This window comes from Petromyzon marinus, unplaced genomic scaffold (genome assembly GCF_048934315.1).
Source record: "Petromyzon marinus isolate PM22_M1 ecotype Great Lakes invasive population unplaced genomic scaffold, UKy_Petmar_22M1.pri1.0 PM_Scaffold_150, whole genome shotgun sequence".
Classification (NCBI taxonomy): Eukaryota; Metazoa; Chordata; class Hyperoartia; order Petromyzontiformes; family Petromyzontidae; genus Petromyzon; species Petromyzon marinus.
The window spans coordinates 5,194-25,043 of record NW_027423114.1 but is presented as its reverse complement, the minus strand read 5'-3'; the positions used below and the strand labels follow the sequence as shown (position 1 = coordinate 25,043).

The window sequence follows — 19,850 nt, the reverse complement described above, 5'->3', positions numbered from 1 at the left end:
CACCACCCACCTGAAACGAGTAGTACAGCCTCACGACCCACTCGTTGTCGGCCTCCGCCAGGATGTCCCGCTCGGCCTTGACGTGCGCCGCCTGGTTGCGGGCTAGCACGTCGCCCACCCACCCACTCACTCACCAACTCACCCACTCATCCACTCACTCACTCATCCACTCATCCACTCACCCACCCACCCACTCACTCAATCACCCACTCACTCACTCACCCACCAACTCACCCACCCACTCACCCACTCACTCAATCCACTCATCCACTCATCCACTCACCCACTCACTCAATCACCCACTCATCCACTCACTCACCCACCCACTCACTCACTCATCCACTCACTCAATCACCCACTCATCCACTCACTCACTCACCCACTCACTCACCCACCCACTCACTCAATCACCCACTCATCCACTCACTCACCCACTCAATCACCCACTCACTCACCCACTCACTCACTCACTCATCCACTCATCCACCCACTCACCCACTCACTCAATCACCCACTCATTCACTCACCCACTCACTTACCCACTCAATCACCCACTCACTCAATCACCCACTCATCCACCCACTCATTCAATTACCCACTCACTCAATCACTCACTCAATCACCCACTCACCCACTCATTCAATTACCCACCCACTCACCCACTCACTCAATCACCCACTCACCCACTCACTCACCCACTCACCCACCCACCCACTCACCCACCCACTCACTCACTCATCAACTCACACACCACACACCCACCTGAAACGAGTAGTACAGCCTCACGACCCACTCGTTGTCGGCCTCCGCCAGGATGTCCCGCTCGGCCTTGACGTGCGCCGCCTGGTTGCGGGCTAGCACGTCGCCCACCCACTCACCCACTCACTCATCCACCCACCCACCCACTCACTCACTCATCCACTCATCCACCCACTCACTTACCCACTCACCCACTCACTCACTCACCCACCCACTCACCCACCCACTCACTCAATCACTCACTCAATCATCCACTCACTCAATCACCCACTCACTCAATCACCCACTCATCCACTCATCCACCCACTCACTTACCCACTCACTCAATCACTCACCCACTCACTCAATCACTCACTCAATCATCCACTCACTCACTCATCCACTCATCCACTCACCCACTCATCCACTCACTCACTCACCCACCCACCCTCTCACCCACCCACTCACCCTCTCACCCTCTCACCCACCCACTCCCACACCACCACCCACCTGAAACGAGTAGTACAGCCTCACGACCCACTCGTTGTCGGCCTCCGCCAGGATGTCCCGCTCGGCCTTGACGTGCGCCGCCTGGTTGCGGGCTAGCACGTCGCGCTTGCGCAGAGTCTTCATGGCGTAGAGGGCGCCAGTGTCGGCCTTGCGTGCCAGCGTCACCTCGCCGAAGGCACCAACGCCCAGCGTCTGCAGGCGCACGAACAGCGACGCCTCCAGCTTGGCGCGCCGGAGACGCAGGTAGTTGGACTCCTTGCGGCGGAGCATCTGGCGCATCTGCTGCTGGTCGTCGTCGCCCAGGCCAACCTGGTGGGTGGTTGTGGGTGGAGATGGAGAGAGATGGAGAGACGGTGAGAGAGACAGAGAGAGACAGAGAGAGACAGAGACACAGAGTGAGAGAGACAGAGAGAGACGGTGAGAAAGAGACGGTGAGAGAGACGGTGAGAGAGACGGAGACGCAGGTAGTTGGACTCCTTGCGGCGGAGCATCTGGCGCATCTGCTGCTGGTCGTCGTCGCCCAGGCCAACCTGGTGGGTTGGGTGGGGTGGGAGAGACGGTGAGAGATGGAGGCACGGGGAGACACGGGGAGAGAGACGGTGAGAGAGACGGTGAGAGATGGAGAGAGATGGAGGCACAGTGAGAGAGACGGTGAGAGACACGGAGAGAGAGACGGTGAGAGAGATGGAGAGAGAGACAGTGAGAGACAGTGAGAGAGACAGAGACATGGTGAGAGAGACACAGTGAGAGACACAGAGACACAGAGTGAGAGAGAGACAGAGACGCAGGTAGTTGGACTCCTTGCGGCGGAGCATCTGGCGCATCTGCTGCTGGTCGTCGTCGCCCAGGCCAACCTGGTGGATGGTGGGAGAGACGGTGAGAGAGATGGTGAGAGACACGGTGAGAGAGACGGTGAGAGAGATGGTGAGAGAGATGGTGAGAGAGAGACGGTGAGAGAGACGGTGAGAGAGATGGTGAGAGATGGAGGCACGGGGAGAGAGATAGAGTCAGATAGAGACACGGGGAGAGAGACGGTGAGAGACACTGGGAGAGAGATAGAGAGACGGTGAGAGAGACGGTGAGAGAGACAGAGAGACAGAGTGAGAGAGACAGAGACACAGTGAGAGAGAGAGAGACGCAGGTAGTTGGACTCCTTGCGGCGGAGCATCTGGCGCATCTGCTGCTGGTCGTCGTCGCCCAGGCCAACCTGGTGGGGTGGGTGGTGGAGATGGAGAGAGATGGAGAGAGATGGAGAGACAGAGAGAGAGACAGAGAGAGACAGAGTGAGAGAGACAGAGAGAGACAGAGAGACAGAGACACAGGTAGTTGGACTCCTTGCGGCGGAGCATCTGGCGCATCTGCTGCTGGTCGTCGTCGCCCAGGCCAACCTGGTGGGGTGGGTGGTGGGTGGGTGGGAGAGATGGTGAGACAGACAGAGAGACAGAGAGAGCGACAGAGAGACACAGAGTGAGAGAGACAGAGAGAGACAGAGACACAGGTAGTTGGACTCCTTGCGGCGGAGCATCTGGCGCATCTGCTGCTGGTCGTCGTCGCCCAGGCCAACCTGGTGGGTTGGGTGGGAGAGATGGTGAGAGAGACGGTGAGAGACATGATGAGAGAGACAGACAGAGAGAGAGACAGAGATAGACAGAGAGAGAGACAGAGAGAGAGACAGAGACACAGGTAGTTGGACTCCTTGCGGCGGAGCATCTGGCGCATCTGCTGCTGGTCGTCGTCGCCCAGGCCAACCTGGTGGGTGGTTGTGGGTGGGTGGGAGAGACGGTGAGAGAGACAGAGAGACAGAGTGAGAGAGACAGAGACACAGTGAGAGAGACAGAGACGCAGAGAGAGACAGAGAGAGAGACAGAGACACAGGTAGTTGGACTCCTTGCGGCGGAGCATCTGGCGCATCTGCTGCTGGTCGTCGTCGCCCAGGCCAACCTGGTGGGTTGGGTGGGAGAGATGGTGAGAGAGACGGTGAGAGACATGATGAGAGAGACAGACAGAGAGAGAGACAGAGATAGACAGAGAGAGAGACAGAGAGAGAGACAGAGACACAGGTAGTTGGACTCCTTGCGGCGGAGCATCTGGCGCATCTGCTGCTGGTCGTCGTCGCCCAGGCCAACCTGGTGGGTGGTTGTGGGTGGGTGGGAGAGACGGTGAGAGAGACAGAGAGACAGAGTGAGAGAGACAGAGACACAGTGAGAGAGACAGAGACGCAGAGAGAGACAGAGAGAGAGACAGAGACACAGGTAGTTGGACTCCTTGCGGCGGAGCATCTGGCGCATCTGCTGCTGGTCGTCGTCGCCCAGGCCAACCTGGTGGGGTGGGTGGGAGAGAGATGGTGAGAGATGGTGAGAGAGATGGAGACACGGTGAGAGAGACGGTGAGAGAGATGGAGAGAGATGGTGAGAGAGATGGTGACACGGGGAGAGAGACGGTGAGAGATGATGGAGACACGGTGAGAGAGACAGAGACACAGAGAGAGAGACAGAGAGAGAGACAGAGAGAGAGACAGAGAGAGAGACAGAGAGAGACAGAGAGAGACAGAGAGAGAGACAGAGAGAGACAGAGAGAGACAGAGAGAGACAGAGAGAGAGACAGAGAGAGACACAGAGAGACAGAGAGAGACAGAGAGAGAGACAGAGACGCAGGTAGTTGGACTCCTTGCGGCAGAGCATCTGGCGCATCTGCTGCTGGTCGTCGTCGCCCAGGCCAACCTGGTGGGTTGGTTGTGGGTGGGAGAGAGACACGGGGAGAGATGGAGAGAGATGGAGGCACGGGGAGAGAGATAGAGTCAGATAGAGACACGGAGAGAGAGACAGTGAGAGAGACGGTGAGAGAGACAGAGTGAGAGAGACGGTGAGAGAGGCAGAGACACAGAGTGAGAGAGACAGAGAGAGAGACAGAGAGAGACAGAGACACAGTGAGAGAGACAGAGAGAGACAGAGACACGGTGAGAGAGACACAGTGAGAGAGACAGAGACACGGAGAGAGAGACAGAGACACGGTGAGAGAGACAGAGAGAGAGACAGAGAGAGACAGAGAGAGACGGAGACGCAGGTAGTTGGACTCCTTGCGGCGGAGCATCTGACGCATCTGCTGCTGGTCGTCGTCGCCCAGGCCAACCTGGTGGATGGTTGTGGGTGGGAGAGATGGTGAGAGAGACGGAGAGAGATGGAGAGAGACAGAGACACGGTGAGAGAGACAGAGAGACGGTGAGAGAGACAGAGAGAGACAGAGACGCAGAGTGAGAGAGACAGAGAGAGAGAGACAGAGACAGAGACACGGTGAGAGAGACAGAGAGAGACAGAGACGCAGAGTGAGAGAGACAGAGAGAGAGACAGAGAGAGACAGAGACACGGTGAGAGAGACGGTGAGAGAGACAGAGACACAGGTAGTTGGACTCCTTGCGGCGGAGCATCTGGCGCATCTGCTGCTGGTCGTCGTCGCCCAGGCCAACCTGGTGGGGTGGGTGGGTGGGTGGGGGGAGAGACACGGTGAGAGATGGAGAGAGACAGTGAGAGACAGTGAGAGAGACAGAGTGAGAGAGACAGAGAGACGGTGAGAGAGACAGAGACACAGAGTGAGAGAGACAGAGAGACGGTGAGAGAGATGGAGAGAGATGGAGGCACGGGGAGACACGGGGAGAGAGATGGAGAGAGACACAGAGTGAGAGAGAGACAGAGACACGGTGAGAGAGACACAGTGAGAGAGACGGAGACGCAGGTAGTTGGACTCCTTGCGGCGGAGCATCTGACGCATCTGCTGCTGGTCGTCGTCGCCCAGGCCAACCTGGTGGGGTGGGTGGTGGGGAGATGGAGAGAGATGGAGGCACGGGGAGACACGGGGAGAGAGACGGTGAGAGACACGGTGAGAGACACGGTGAGAGACACGGTGAGAGACACGGTGAGAGATGGAGAGAGACGGAGACACGGTGAGAGACACGGTGAGAGAGACGGTGAGAGATGGAGAGAGATGGAGGCACGGGGAGACACGGGGAGAGAGACGGTGAGAGACACGGTGAGAGACACGGTGAGAGACACGGTGAGAGATGGAGAGAGACGGAGACACGGTGAGAGACACGGTGAGAGAGACGGTGAGAGATGGAGAGAGATGGAGGCACGGTGAGAGACACGGTGAGAGAGACGGTGAGAGATGGAGAGAGATGGAGGCACGGGGAGACACGGGGAGAGAGACGGTGAGAGACACGGTGAGAGACACGGTGAGAGACACGGTGAGAGATGGGAGAGAGACGGAGACACGGTGAGAGACACGGTGAGAGAGACGGTGAGAGATGGAGAGAGATGGAGGCACGGGGAGACACGGGGAGAGAGACGGTGAGAGACACGGTGAGAGACGGAGAGAGACGGAGAGACGGAGACACGGTGAGAGACACGGTGAGAGAGACGGTGAGAGATGGAGAGAGATGGAGACACGGTGAGAGACACGGTGAGAGAGATGGAGAGAGAGATGGAGAGAGAGACAGTGAGAGAGACAGAGAGACACGGTGAGAGAGACAGAGAGAGACAGAGACACAGGTAGTTGGACTCCTTGCGGCGGAGCATCTGACGCATCTGCTGCTGGTCGTCGTCGCCCAGGCCAACCTGGTGGGTGGTTGTGGGAGAGACGGTGAGAGAGATGGTGAGAGACAGAGACACAGAGTGAGAGAGACGGTGAGAGAGATGGTGAGAGAGACGGTGAGAGAGATGGACAGAGAGACAGTGAGAGAGACGGTGAGAGAGATGGAGACACGGGGAGAGAGACGGTGAGAGATAGAGACACAGGGAGAGAGATGGAGACACGGGGAGACACTGGGAGAGAGACGGAGGGAGATGGTGAGAGAGGCCTCACTCTCCCCCTCTCCATCTCCTCAACCTCCTCGGACTCCAGACCCAGCACCATCTGGCACCGACACACCAAGCCCTGACCACTCGCACTGTCAAACCTCCACCTCCTCCTCCACCTCCTCCTCCTCCTCCACCACCACCATCACCATCACCATGACCTCCACCACCTCCACTACCATCACCACCTCCACTACCATCACCACCTCCACTACCATCACCTCCACCACTACCATCACCTCCACCACTACCATCACCTCCACCACTACCATCACCTCCACCACCACCACCACCACCTCCACCACCACCACCACCTCCACCACCTCCACCACCACCACCACCCCCACCACCACCACCACCTCCTCCTCCTCCACCACCACCACCTCGTCCACCACCTCCACCACTAACACCACCACCACGTCCACTACTATCACCACCATCACCACCACCTCCTCCTAACCCACCTCCACCACCTCCACCACCACCACCTCCACCACCACCTCCTCCACCACCTTCTCCTAACCCACCTTCTCCTAACCCACCTCCACCACCCCCACCACCTCCACCACCACCATCACCACCACCTCTACCACCTCCACCACTACCATCACCACCACCTCTCCCACCACCTCCCCCACCACCTTCACCAGCACCACTATCACCACCACCATCTCCAACAACAACCGCCATTCGCCACCAAGTGGCAGTGACGTCACCATGACGCTTGTGCCAGGCTATGTGCACGTTGAGGCCACGTGAAGTGTCGAACGCCCGCTGGCAGGAGGTCACGGGGCAGACCCAGGTGCCACGGGTCGACTGACTGAGATGACTGGCTGATGCACCACCTGTGCCCCCTACTGCCTCCAACTGCCCAGTAGCGTCCTTCACGAGCCTCCTCCACAGAGGCCGATCTTGACACTGCTGGTACCGGTCATCGGCAAGTCCACTCAGCTCCACGTCCTCCTGTACCACATCACTCCATCTCTTCTCTAGCCCGTGCCACGTCCGTGAGAGTGGGCCTGTCGCTTTTTCTCAGCCAGCCTGAACACCTCCTCTGACAGCCAGGGTCTCTGGGGAGGTCTGGACCGTGTACCCCAAGCAGCCATTGCAGCTGCATGAGTCACAGTCCTAAACTTCACCCATTTACCCTCGACATCAGGAGAAGTGGGGGACGATGCCAACCCCAGCCGCAAGCGATGATTAAATTCTCGCTTGCAACTTTCATCAGCTAACTGAGACCAGGCCACCTTAGGTTGGAATGGGGTCCCGGGTGTACACCCACCATCGGAGTGGAAGAATGGCAGGCGCATCTTACAGATAACTAGTCGATGGTCAGAGGGCAGATCAGCTCCACGGTAAGTCCTGGTGTCAAGGACATGGGCTCGCATCCGCTGGTCCGTCACTATGTAGTCCAGCAGATGTTCTTGCTTGGACCCGGCATGCATCCATGATGTTGTGTGGATGTGCCGATGCCGGAACAGCGTGTTGGTAATTACAAGTCCATGGGCTGCACAAAAATCTAGCAGCCTCCTACCGTTGTTATTGAGCTGATCTGGCCCATGCCCTACAATCACTCCAGACCAGGTGCCAGCATCATGACCAACTCGGGCATTGAAGTCACCCAACAAGATGACTCTATCCCGAAGGGCCACTTTAGCCAGCACCTGTGACAGGAGGTCATAGAAGGCATCTGACTCATCGGCCTTGACTGCATCCCTCCACGGATGTTCATCTTCGGTGGAGGCATAAGTAACCACGACCACCACTCCTCGCCTCCGGTTGATGGGAAGGCGAGCCCAAAGTAGCCTGGGGCTTACAGCTTCCCACACCTCACCGCCACGCTCCCACGCCCCCTTCATTCTTTTGTTCAAAAGAAGAGCCACACCCTGTTGTTTGGCAGTCTGCTGCCCCGAGTAGAGGACTGTCAACCCCTCATGGTGGCAGGAGCCAGAGCCGGTCCACCGGACCTCCCGAACGCCGCAGAGATCCAGGCGGTACCGGTCCAGCTCCCGACGGAGGAGTGGCAGCCTCTCCTCCCGCAGTGAGTGTTCGAACATTCCACGTGGCCACACGAAGTGGCTTTTCGTTGTTTCTGGAGGAAACCCCCGAGGGTAGAGATTCAATCTTCTGGGGCTCCATAACAGAGGGGGGGTTTTTTCGGTTAGATCACGTAAATATATAAAAGCGTGTCGTTAAAACCCGCGACCACCCGACACAGCCAACTAGTAAGAGGTTGTCACGTTAAACAGAACGTGGCCAAATTTTTTATCTGAAGCTGTCGTGACTGCAGTAATTCACACTCTTAGCTCTTTCGGTAAAGTCACCACGTTGGAAGGGAAACAATGAAATAATAAAACATATATAAAACAATAAAAAAATTCTCACGACGTTTCGACTGTAACACAAACGGTCGTCATCAGGTGTGAAAATACCAACGGCAATAAACATTTAGAAGAAGTTGGCGGTTTGCGTTAACAAATTTATTTATTTTTAAAACGGTGTTTGTATTTATTTATTTAAAAAACCGTCAGCGCCACGCGCAGCGATTTGGCAGATTATTTAGAAGGACGAGATTCGTTCATGAGGCTATCCACATATACAAGCACAGAGACAATTTCAACCGAGAAAGATGGATTCTGGGCTTAGCAATCATTGGAAGGATTTGATAAACCATTTCAGGTCTTAATTGATTGATCATTGTTATAATTCAGTAGGCTCACATGACATTGACTTCTCCAAGACGGAGGTTCTTTGTAAGCCATCTGGCTACCATGAGAGATTCGTTCACGAGGCTATCCACATATACAAGCACAGAGGCAATTTCAACCGAGAAAGATGGATTCTGGGCTTAGCAATCATTGGAAGGATTTGATAAACCATTTCAGGTCTTAATTGATTGATCATTGTTATAATTCAGTAGGCTCACACAACATTGACTTCTCCAAGACGGAGGTTCTTTGTAAGCCATCTGGCTACCATGAGAGATTCGTTCATGAGGCTATCCACCATATACAAGCACAGAGGCAATTTCAACCGAGAAAGATGGATTCTGGGCTTAGCAATCATTGGAAGGATTTGATAAACCATTTCAGGTCTTAATTGATTGTTCACGCTTACGGTGGCTTTCAGACAGCGTACATTAATTTTTCGTCTCCCCCCCTCCTCTTTTCAGAACATAGATGGACTAGTCCTTCTAAATAAACTGCTAAATCGCTGCGCGTGGCTCTGACGTTTTTTTTAAATAAATAAAAACACCGTTTAAAAATCAATTAATTTATGCAAACCGCCACACCTGATGACGACCGTTTGTGTTGTGGTCCAAACGTCGTGAGAATGTTTTTATTTCGATTTAAAGCTTTCGTGACTGCAATGATTCATCTTCTTTGGTTCTTTCGGTAAAGTCACGTAGAATGATAATAAAATAATAAATTGATAAAATAAAATAACACAATAATATTCTCACGACGTTTTGGCCACAACACAAGCGGCCTTCATCAGGTGAAGGGGGCGAGACTGTCTGGTAGGACAGCGCTGGAGTGAAAGAGCCACGTTCAGATACGGCCTTTAAGCTTAGAGTCGCGGCATCTCTTCAGAAAGGTGAGAGACTCGATTAGTTGAGCCTTCTTATCCCGAAGTCTGTTGAATGATCTTAAGGATGTGTGGAATCCCTCCCCGTAGAGGCGGTTAAATTTCGATTTAAAGCTTTCGTGACTGCAATGATTCATCTTCTTTGGTTCTTTCGGTAAAGTCACGTAGAATGATAATAAAATAATAAATTGATAAAATAAAATAACACAATAATATTCTCACGACGTTTCGGCCACAACATCGTGAGAATATTATTGTGTTATTTTATTTTATCAATTTATTATTTTATTATCATTCTACGTGACTTTACCGAAAGAACCAAAGAAGATGAATCATTGCAGTCACGAAAGCTTTAAATCGAAATTTAACCGCCTCTACGGGGAGGGATTCCACACATCCTTAAGATCATTCAACAGACTTCGGGATAAGAAGGCTCAACTAATCGAGTCTCTCACCTTTCTGAAGAGATGCCGCGACTCTAAGCTTAAAGGCCGTATCTGAACGTGGCTCTTTCACTCCAGCGCTGTCCTACCAGACAGTCTCGCCCCCTTCACCTGATGAAGGCCGCTTGTGTTGTGGCCGAAACGTCGTGAGAATATTATTGTGTTATTTAATTTTATCAATTTATTATTTTATTATCATTCTACGTGACTTTACCGAAAGAACCAAAGAAAATGTTTTTATTGTTTTATATGTATTTTATTATTTTATTGTTTCCCTTCCAACGTGGTGACTTTACCGAAAGAGCTAAGAATAAAGAACGTGGCCAATTCGTCACTGGTACAGCACCACCGTTTTTTGTGTATTTTATTTTCACCACAACTAGCTGTGGCTAATGCAAAAACGTCTCAGTGTGGTGTTTGAACATCGTAACACACAGCTGTTTGGTTGCCAGAAAAAAGAAGGGGAAAACCTATTCTCTATGTCAGTGCTAAATTATCTCCCCCCCCCCTCCTCCGTTCCGAACACAGATGCACTCGTCCGTCTGAACAAAGCTCGTCGCTTTTCGTGGTGCTAATCTCCCAGTTACATGCTAATTTCTGACTTTAACATCCTGCTGATCCAACACATTAACACAGCTACTTTAATGCTAAACTCCTCTGTTGACATGTAAACTCTGACTTTAACACAGCTATTTCAATGCTAAATTCGTCTGCTGATATGTAAACTCTGACTTTAACATAGCCACTTCAATGCTAAACTCCTCTGCTGATATGTAAACTCTGACTTTAACTTAGCTACTTCAATGCTAAACTCCTCTGCTGATATGTAAACTCTGACTTTAACTTAGCTATTTCAATGCTAAATTCTTCTGTTGATATGTAAACTCTGAGTTTAACATAGCCACTTCAATGCTAAACTCCTCTGCTGATATGTAACCTCTGACTTTAACTTAGCTACTTTAATGCTAAACTCCTCTGTTGATATGTAAACTCTGACTTTAACATAGCTACTTCAATGCTAAACTCCTCTGCTGATATATAAACTCTGACTTTAACACAGCTATTTCAATGCTAAATTCTTCTGTTGATATGTAAACTCTGACTTTAACATAGCCACTTCAATGCTAAACTCCTCTGCTGATATGTAACCTCTGACTTTAACTTAGCTACTTTAATGCTAAACTCCTCTGTTGACATGTAAACTCTGACTTTAACATAGCTATTTCAATGCTAAATTCTTCTGCTGATATGTAAGCTCTGACTTTAACATAGCCACTTCAATGCTAAACTCCTCTGCTGATATATAAACTCTGACTTTAACATAGCCACTTCAATGCTAAACTCCTCTGTTGATATGTAAACTCTGACTTTAACTTAGCCACTTCAATGCTAAACTCCTCTGCTGATATGTAAACTCCTTTGTCAAGGCGCTGCCAAGCTCAGCGGCGTTCACTGGGAGCGCTGTCGTCCCGACGGTTCTGTTCCTTCACCTGAGGAAGGCTACTTGTGTTGTGGCCGAAACGTCGTGAGAATTTTAATTTTACCGCGTTTTATTATTTTGATTATTTTTTTTTCCCCCATTCTACGTGACGGTGACTTCACCCCAAAGACCCAAGAAGACTTTTCTCGGCGTTTGCTTTTTTGGCAATTTGCTGTTCCCAATAATTGGGGCAGCCACCTCGTGGCCAGCCATCTCAGCTTGATCATGGGGGAGATGATCCCCACGTCTGCAACGACCTCATCGACGGTGATTGTACGTGGGGACCAAGGCAAAAGTTCAGAGCTCCGGGCTCCGACAAAACGGGATTTTGACCAGGAGACGTCATGGACGCCTGTCCCCCCCCCCGGCACAAGCTTATTAGTTACATTTTCACTTCGTGGTTTTGTGGGTAATTAATTGAAGGTGGAGGGGTTGCAAGCCCCTCGCACCCGTCCAGAGCCCCCGTTTGGCCGCTGTGGTGGACACAAACGCCATGAGGGGGAACGGCAAATCTTGAGTTGGCCCTACCACCCCCCACGGCACTGCTCACCGCACCGTTGCCGTCCGGCACCACGAGAAGGTAGGGGGTTGTTTTTGCCGGAACGCCTCCACCACCACCTATACCACCACCTCCACCACCACCACCACCACCAACTCCTCCACCTCCACCACCACCACCTCCACCACCACCTCCACCACCTCCACCACCACCTCCACCACCTCCACGACCACCTCCACCACCACCACCTCCATGACTACCTCCACCACCACCTCCACCACGACCACCTCCACCATCACCTCCAACTCGACCACTTCGACCACCTCGACCACCTCCACCACGTCCACCACCACCTCCACCACCACCACCTCCACCACCACCACCTCCACGACCACCTCCACCACCACCATGACCACCACCTCCACCTCCACCACCTCCACCACCACCTCCACCACCTCCACCACCTATATCACCACCTCCACCACCACCTCCACCACCTCCACCATCTCCACGACCACCTCCACATAACAACCTCCGCCTCCACCACCTATACCACCACCTCCACCACCACCACCACCACCACCTCACCTTCACCATCTCCCTCTCCAGCTGGGCCCTGCGGTTCAGCCTCTGCTGGTGAGCCTTGAGGACGTTCTCAATGTGCTGCTCCATGAAGAACTTGAACGCCTGCGGCGAGTAGACCCTCACCCTCGATCCACCACCACCGCCACCACCGCCACCACCGCCACCACCACCGCCACCACCGCCGCCCAACGTCGCCACCGCCCTCCCGTCATTGCCACGCCCGTCGTTCCCCACCATCTCCCCGTCGCCCGGCGCCCCCTCCCCACCGCCAACGCCAAACCGGCGAGCCCCCGGCGCCGGCCCCGCGGCGCCGCCGGCCGCGGTGGCCGCCGCTCCTCTCCGGAGGGGCGCGGGAGACGCGGGGGTCCTCTCGCGGACGTCCACGCCGGGAGAGGTGGGAGAGTCGCCGCCTCCACCGCCTCCGCCGCCTCCGCCGCCTCCGCCGCCTCCACCGCCGCCTCCGCCGCCTCCACCGCCGCCTCCGCCGCCTCCGCCGCCTCCGCCGCCGCCTCCGCCGCCTCCGCCGCCTCCGCCGCCTCCGCCGCCTCCGCCGCCTCCTCCGCCGCCTCCACCGCCTCCACCGCCTCCACCGCCTCCGCCGCCTCCGCCGCTAGCCGGTGGTGGCGGCGGCGGCGGCGGCGGGCGCCCGCCGAGGCGGTGCCGGGGGTACGGAGGTGGCGGTTGACGGTAATCCGGTGCCTGCGGCGTCACGGCCACAGCCGCTGCTGCCGCTGCTGCTGCTGTTGCTGCTGCTGCTGCTGTTGCTGTTGCTGCTGTTGCTGTTGCAGGCTTGCGGTTGTGGTGCCTGCTGCTGTTGCTCTGCTCTTCCTTCTGATACGCTGCCTCCTCCTCATCCTCCTCCTGCTGCTGCTGCTGCTGCTGCTGTTCCAGCTGCTGCTGCTGCTGCTGTCTGTACAGCTGCTGCTGCTGTTCCAGCTGCTGCTGCTGTTGTTCCAGCTGCTGCTGCCTGTACAGCAGCTCCTCCTCCTGCTGTCGCCTTTGATACAGCAGCAGCTCCTCCTGCTGCTGCTGTCTGTACAGCTGCTCCTGCTGCTGCTGCTGATATAGCTGCTGCTGCTGCTGTTCCTGCTCTTCCTGCTGCTGCTGCTGCTGCTGATACAGCTGCTCCTTCTCCTCCTGCTGCTGCTGCTGTTGCCTGTACAGCTGCTGCTGTACCTCCTCCTCCTGCTGCTGCTGCTGCTGCTGCTGGCGGTGCCGGTGTTGGCGCGGCAGCGGCGGCGGCGGCGGCGCCAGCGCCGTCTGAGCCCTCGGCTGCACCACGCGGGAGCTGCGGGCGCGGCCAATCACGGGCGCCGTGGTGGCTGTGGGCGGGGGGACGGTCCCTCCCCCTCCACCACCGCCTCCACCGCCGCCACGCAGGGTGGTGATGAGGGCTCCGTTGAAGGAGTTCGATCGGCTGGGCTGGGCGGGAGCTGCCGAGGAGGATGAGGAGGAGCTGGGTGCCACGCTGGAAGTGGCGCGGGTGAGGTGGGTGGGTCCGGCGGGGCGCAGGGGGGAGGGGGCCTGGGAGGGAGGGAGGGAGGGGGGAGGGGTTGTGAGGTGGAGTTGTTAACGAACTCAGTCAATCATTCAACCGCCCGCCCGTTCGTTAATTCACAACAACGACGACAACAACAACAACAACAACCGCCATTCGCCACTAAGCGGCGGTGACGTCACCACGACGCTTGTGCCAGGCTATGTGCACCCTGAGGCCACGTGAAGTTGTCGAACGCCCGCGGGCAGGAGGTCACGGGGCTGACCCAGCAGGTGCCACGGGTCGACTGACCGAGATGGCCGTGGCTGATGCACCACCTGCGCCCCCTACTGTGCCAACCGGCTGTGCTTTAGCCACCCGGCGCTCCGCCCGTGGTTGTGAGCGTCGCTCCTCCGCCCTCCGTTGTTGTTGTTGTTGGAGGGCGACTGCCTCCGGACTGCCCAGTAGCAGCGTCATTCACGAACCTCCTCCACAGAGGCCGATCTTGACGCCGCCGCTGGTACCGGTCATCGGCAAGTCCACTCAGCTCCAAGCCCTCTTGTACCACATCACTCCAGGAGGAACAACAAATGGGCCACTTTAGCCAGCACCTGTGACAGGAGGTCACAGAAGGCATCTGACTCATCGGCTTTGCCTGCATCCCTCCACGGATGTTCATCTTCGGTGGGGGCATAAGTAACCACGACCACCACTCCTCGCCTCCGGTTGATGGGAAGGCGGGCCCAAAGTAGCCTGGGACTTACAGCTTCCCACACCTCACCGCCACGCTCCCACGCCTCCTTCATTCTTTTGTTCAAAAGAAGACCCACACCCTGTTGTTTGGCAGTCTGCTGCCCCGAGTAGAGGACTGCCCACCCCTCATGGTGGCAGGAGCCAGAGCCGGTCCACCGGACCTCCTGAATGCCACAGAAATCCAGGCGGTACCGGTCCAGCTCCCGACAGAGAAGTCGCAGCCTCTCCTCCGCAGCGAGCGTTCGAACATTCCACGTGGCCACACGAAGTGGCTTTTCGTTGTTTCTGGAGGAGCCCCGAGGGTAGAGATTCAATCTCCTGGCTCCGCCAATTGGGGTTTGGCCAGGAGACGTCATAGACGCCTGGCCCCCCGGGGCCTCCGGCACAAGCGTGGCGAGATTTTTAACTCGTGGTTTAGTGGTAATTGGGTTGAAGGTGGCCTCTGTGGTGGCTACAACGCCACCCACCCACCCACCCACTCACCCACTCACTCACTCATTCACAAGCAGGCCCATTGACCCACCCAATCACCCACCCACCCACTCACCCACCCATTAACAAGCAAGCCCATACACCCACTCATCCATTCACCCACCCATTCACCCACCCACCCACCCATTCACCCACCCACCCACCCATTCACCCACTCACCCACCCACCCATTCACCCACCCACCCACCCATTCACCCACCCACCCACCCATTCACCCACCCACCCACCCATTCACCCACTCACCCACCCATTCACCCACTCACCCACCCATTCACCCACCCACCCACTCACCCATTCACTCACCCACCCACCCACCCATTCACTCACTCACCCACTCATTCACCCACCCACCCACCCATTCACCCACGCATTCACCCACCCACCCACCCGCTCACCCACCCACCCATTCACCCACCCACCTACCCATTCACCCACCCACCCACACATTCACCCACACATTCACTCACTCACTCACTCACCCACCCACCCGCCCGCCCGCCCACCCACCCATTCACCCACCCACCCACCCATTCACCCACTCACCCACCCACCCACTCACCCGCTCACCCACTCACCCACCCACTCACCCACCCACCCACCCACTCACCCACCCACCCACTCACCCACCCACACCCACCCACCCACCCACCAGGTTCTGCTGGCTCCCGTATCTCCGAGCTCCGCTGACCGCCGCTGTGCCCGCGGTTGCGCCTTGGTGGTGGAGGAGTTGGTGATGGTGGTGGAGTGGGTGGTGGTGGTGGACTTGGTGGTGGTGGACTTGGTGGTGGTGGACTTGGTGGTGGTGGACCTGGTGGTGGTGGAGGTCTCCTCGGGCGCCGGCAGTCTGCTGGGGGGTCGGGACCCCCTCCAGGGACCCCGAGAATCTCCGCTGAGAAACGACGCTCGTTTGGGGGTGCTGCTGGTTGTTGGGGTTGTTGTTGTTTTGGTGGTGGTGGTTGAGTTGTTGTTGTTGTTGTTGTTGTTGCTGTTGGTGGTGGTGTTGGTGGTGCTGGTGGATGGTGCCAGGCACACTTGGCGGAGGGGTGCAGGCCCTGTACAGCAGCGGCGGGGGGCCAATGGGGGGCGGGCCGGGGTAGGCGGAGTACGAGTTGGGGGGCTCACGTCCTGTGTGGGAGAGAGATGGGGGGGGGGTAGGGTAGGTTAGGGGTGCAGTGGTACAGTGGTAGGTGTAGAGTGGTAGGTGTATTGTGGTAGGTGTAGAGTGGTAGGTTAGGGGTAGAGTGGTAGGAGTGGAGTGGTAGGGGTGGAGTGGTAGGTGATGGGTAGAGTGGTAGGTGATGGGTAGAGTGGTAGGTGTATTGTGGTAGGTGTAGAGTTGTAGGTTAGGGGTAGAGTGGTAGGGGTGGAGTGGTAGGGTGGAGTGGTAGGGGTAGAGTGGTAGGTGATGGGTAGAGTGGTAGGTGTATTGTGGTAGGTGTATTGTGGTAGGTGTAAAGTGGTAGGTGTAGAGTGGTAGGGGTGGAGTGGTAGGGGTAGAGTGGTAGGGGTAGAGTGGTAGGGGTGGAGTGGTAGAGTGGTGGGGTGGAGTGGTAGAGGTAGAGTGGTAGGGGTAGAGTGGTAGGTGTAGAGTGGTAGGTGTATTGTGGTAGGTGTAGAGTGGTAGGTTAGGGGTGGAGTGGTAGGGGTGGAGTGGTAGGGGTGGAGTGGTAGGGGTAGAGTGGTAGGTGATGGGTAGAGGGGTAGGTGTAGAGTGGTAGTGGTAGAGTGGTAGTGGTAGATTGGAAGGTGTAGAGTGGTAGGGGTGGAGTGGTAGGGGTGGAGTGGTAGGTGTGGAGTGGTAGGGGTGGAGTGGTAGGGGTGGAGTGGTAGGGGTGGAGTGGTAGGGGTGGAGTGGTAGAGTGGTAGGTTATGGGTAGAGTGGTACGTGTAGAGTGATAGGTGTATTGTGGTAGGTGTAGAGTGGTAGGGGTAGAGTGGTAGGTGCAGAGTGGTAGGTGTGGAGTGGTAGGGGTGGAGTGGTAGGGGTGGAGTGGTAGGGGTGGAGTGGTAGAGTGGTAGGTTATGGGTAGAGTAGTAGGTGTAGAGTGGTAGGTGTATTGTGGTAGGTGTAGAGTGGTAGGTGTAGAGTGGTAGGTGTAGAGTGGTAGGTGTAGAGTGGTAGGTGTAGAGTGGTAGAGTGGTAGGGGTAGAGTGGTAGGTGTAGAGTGGTAGTGGTAGGTTAGGTGTAGAGTGGTAGGTGTATTGTGGTAGGTGTAGAGTGGTAGGTGTAGAGTGGTAGGTGTAGAGTGGTAGGTGTAAAGTGGTAGGTGTAGAGTGGTAGGGGTAGAGTGGTAGGGGTGGAGTGGTAGGTGTAGAGTGGTAGGTGTAGAGTGGTAGGTGTAGAGTGGTAGTGGTAGGTTAGGTGTTGAGTGGTAGATGTAGAGTGGTAGGTGCTGAGTGGTAGGTGCTGAGTGGTAGGGGTAGAGTGGTAGGTGTAAAGTGGTAGGTGTAGAGTGGTAGGTGTAGAGTGGTAGGGGTAGAGTGGTAGGTTAGGGGTAGAGTGGTAGGGGTGGAGTGGAAGGGGTGGAGTGGTAGGGGTAGAGTGGTAGGGGTGGAGTGGGAGGGGTGGAGTGGTAGAGGGGTAGGTGTAGAGTGGTAGGTGTGGAGTGGTAGGTGTAGAGTGGTAGGTGTAGAGTGGTAGGGGTAGAGCGGTAGAGTGGTAGGTGTAGAGTGGTAGGTGTGGAGTGGTAGGTGTAGAGTGGTAGGTGTAGATTGGTAGGTGTAGAGTGGTAGGTGTAGAGTGGTAGGGGTAGAGTGGTAGGTGTAGAGTGGTAGGTGTAGAGTGGTAGGGGTAGAGTGGTAAGGGTAGAGTGGTAGGTGTGGAGTGGTAGGTGTGGAGTGGTAGGTGTAGAGTGGTAGGTGTAGAGTGGTAGGTGTAGAGTGGTAGGGGTAGAGTGGTAGGGGTAGAGCGGTAGAGTGGTAGGTGTAGAGTGGTAGGGGTAGAGTGGTAGGTGTAGAGTGGTAGGGGTAGAGCGGTAGAGTGGTAGGGGTAGAGTGGTAGTGGTAGAGTGGTAGGTGTAGAGTGGTAGGTGTAGAGTGGTAGGTGTAGAGTGGTAGGGGTAGAGTGGTAGGGGTAGAGTGGTAGGTGTAGAGTGGTAGGTGTAGAGTGGTAGGGGTAGAGTGGTAGGGGTAGAGTGGTAGGTGTAGAGTGGTAGGGGTAGAGTGGTAGGGGTAGAGTGGTAGGGGTAGAGCGGTAGAGTGGTAGGGGTAGAGTGGTAGTGGTAGAGTGGTAGGTGTAGAGTGGTAGGTGTAGAGTGGTAGGTGTAGAGTGGTAGGGGTAGAGTGGTAGGGGTAGAGTGGTAGGTGTAGAGTGGTAGGTGTAGAGTGGTAGGGGTAGAGTGGTAGGGGTAGAGTGGTAGGTGTAGAGTGGTAGGGGTAGAGTGGTAGGGGTAGAGTGGTAGGTGTAGAGTGGTAGAGTGGTAGGTGTAGAGTGGTAGGTGTAGAGTGGTAGGGGTAGAGTGGTAGGTGTAGAGTGGTAGGGGTAGAGTGGTAGTGGTAGGGGTAGTGGTAGAGTGGTAGTGGTAGAGTGGTAGTGGTAGGTGTAGAGTGGTAGTGGTAGTGTGGTAGTGGTAGGTGTAGAGGGGTAGTGGTAGTGTGGTAGTGGTAAAGTGGTAGTAGTAGGTGTAGTGGTAGGTGTAGTGTGGTAGTGGTAGAGTGGTAGGGGTAGTGGTAGAGTGGTAGATGTAGAGTGGTAGGGGTAGAGTGGTAGGGGTGGAGTGGTAGGTGTAGTGTGATAGTGGTAGAGGTGTAGAGTAGTAGTGGTAGGTGTGATAGTGGTAGTGGTAGGTGTAGAGTAGTAGTGTAGTAGTGGTAGGTGTGAAAGTGGTAGTGGTACGTGTAGTATGGTAGGTGTAGTGTGGTAGGTGTAGAGTAGTAGTGTAGTGTGGTAGTGATAGTGGTATGTGTAGTGTGGTAGTGATAGTAGTAGTGTAGTAGTGGTAGGTGTGATAGTGGTAGTGGTAGGTGTAGTGTAGAAGTGATAGTGGTAGTGGTAGGTGTGATAGTGGTAGTGGTAGATGTGTAGAGTGGTAGGTGTAGAGTAGTAGTGTAGTAGTGGTAGGTGTGATAGTGGTAGTGTGGCAGGTGTGATAGTGGTAGTGTGGTAGTGGTAGAGGTGTAGAGTGGTAGTGGTAGGTGTAGTGTGGTAGGTGTAGAGTAGTAGTGTAGTGTAGTGTGGTAGTGGTAGTGATAGTGGTACGTGTAGTGTGGTAGTGATAGTAGTAGTGTAGTAGTGGTAGGTGTGATAGTGGTAGTGGTAGGTGTAGTGTAGAAGTGATAGTGGTAGTGGTAGATGTGTAGAGTGGTAGGTGTAGAGTAGTAGTGTAGTAGTGGTAGGTGTGATAGTGGTAGGTGTAGAGTGGTAGTGGTAGTGTGGTAGTGGTAGAGGTGTAGAGTGGTAGTGGTAGGTGTAGTGTGGTAGGTGTAGAGTAGTAGTGTA

At 55.3% G+C, this 19,850-nt stretch overlaps 1 protein-coding gene across 1 annotated transcript in view; it reads right to left on the bottom strand.

The window, feature by feature from the left end:
* Nucleotides 1-17,273, bottom strand: part of LOC116938026 (uncharacterized) — a gene marked incomplete at its 5' end in the record, with an annotated part of 31,051 nt that extends 13,778 nt beyond the window's left edge. Inside the window, 4 exon segments of the mRNA XM_076063560.1 lie at nucleotides 1,249-1,557; nucleotides 12,694-13,161; nucleotides 13,216-14,214; nucleotides 16,062-17,273. Coding sequence (XP_075919675.1) covers nucleotides 1,249-1,557; nucleotides 12,694-13,161; nucleotides 13,216-14,214; nucleotides 16,062-17,273 — 2,988 coding nt within the window.
* Between the last annotated feature and the right edge of the window lie 2,577 nt (nucleotides 17,274-19,850).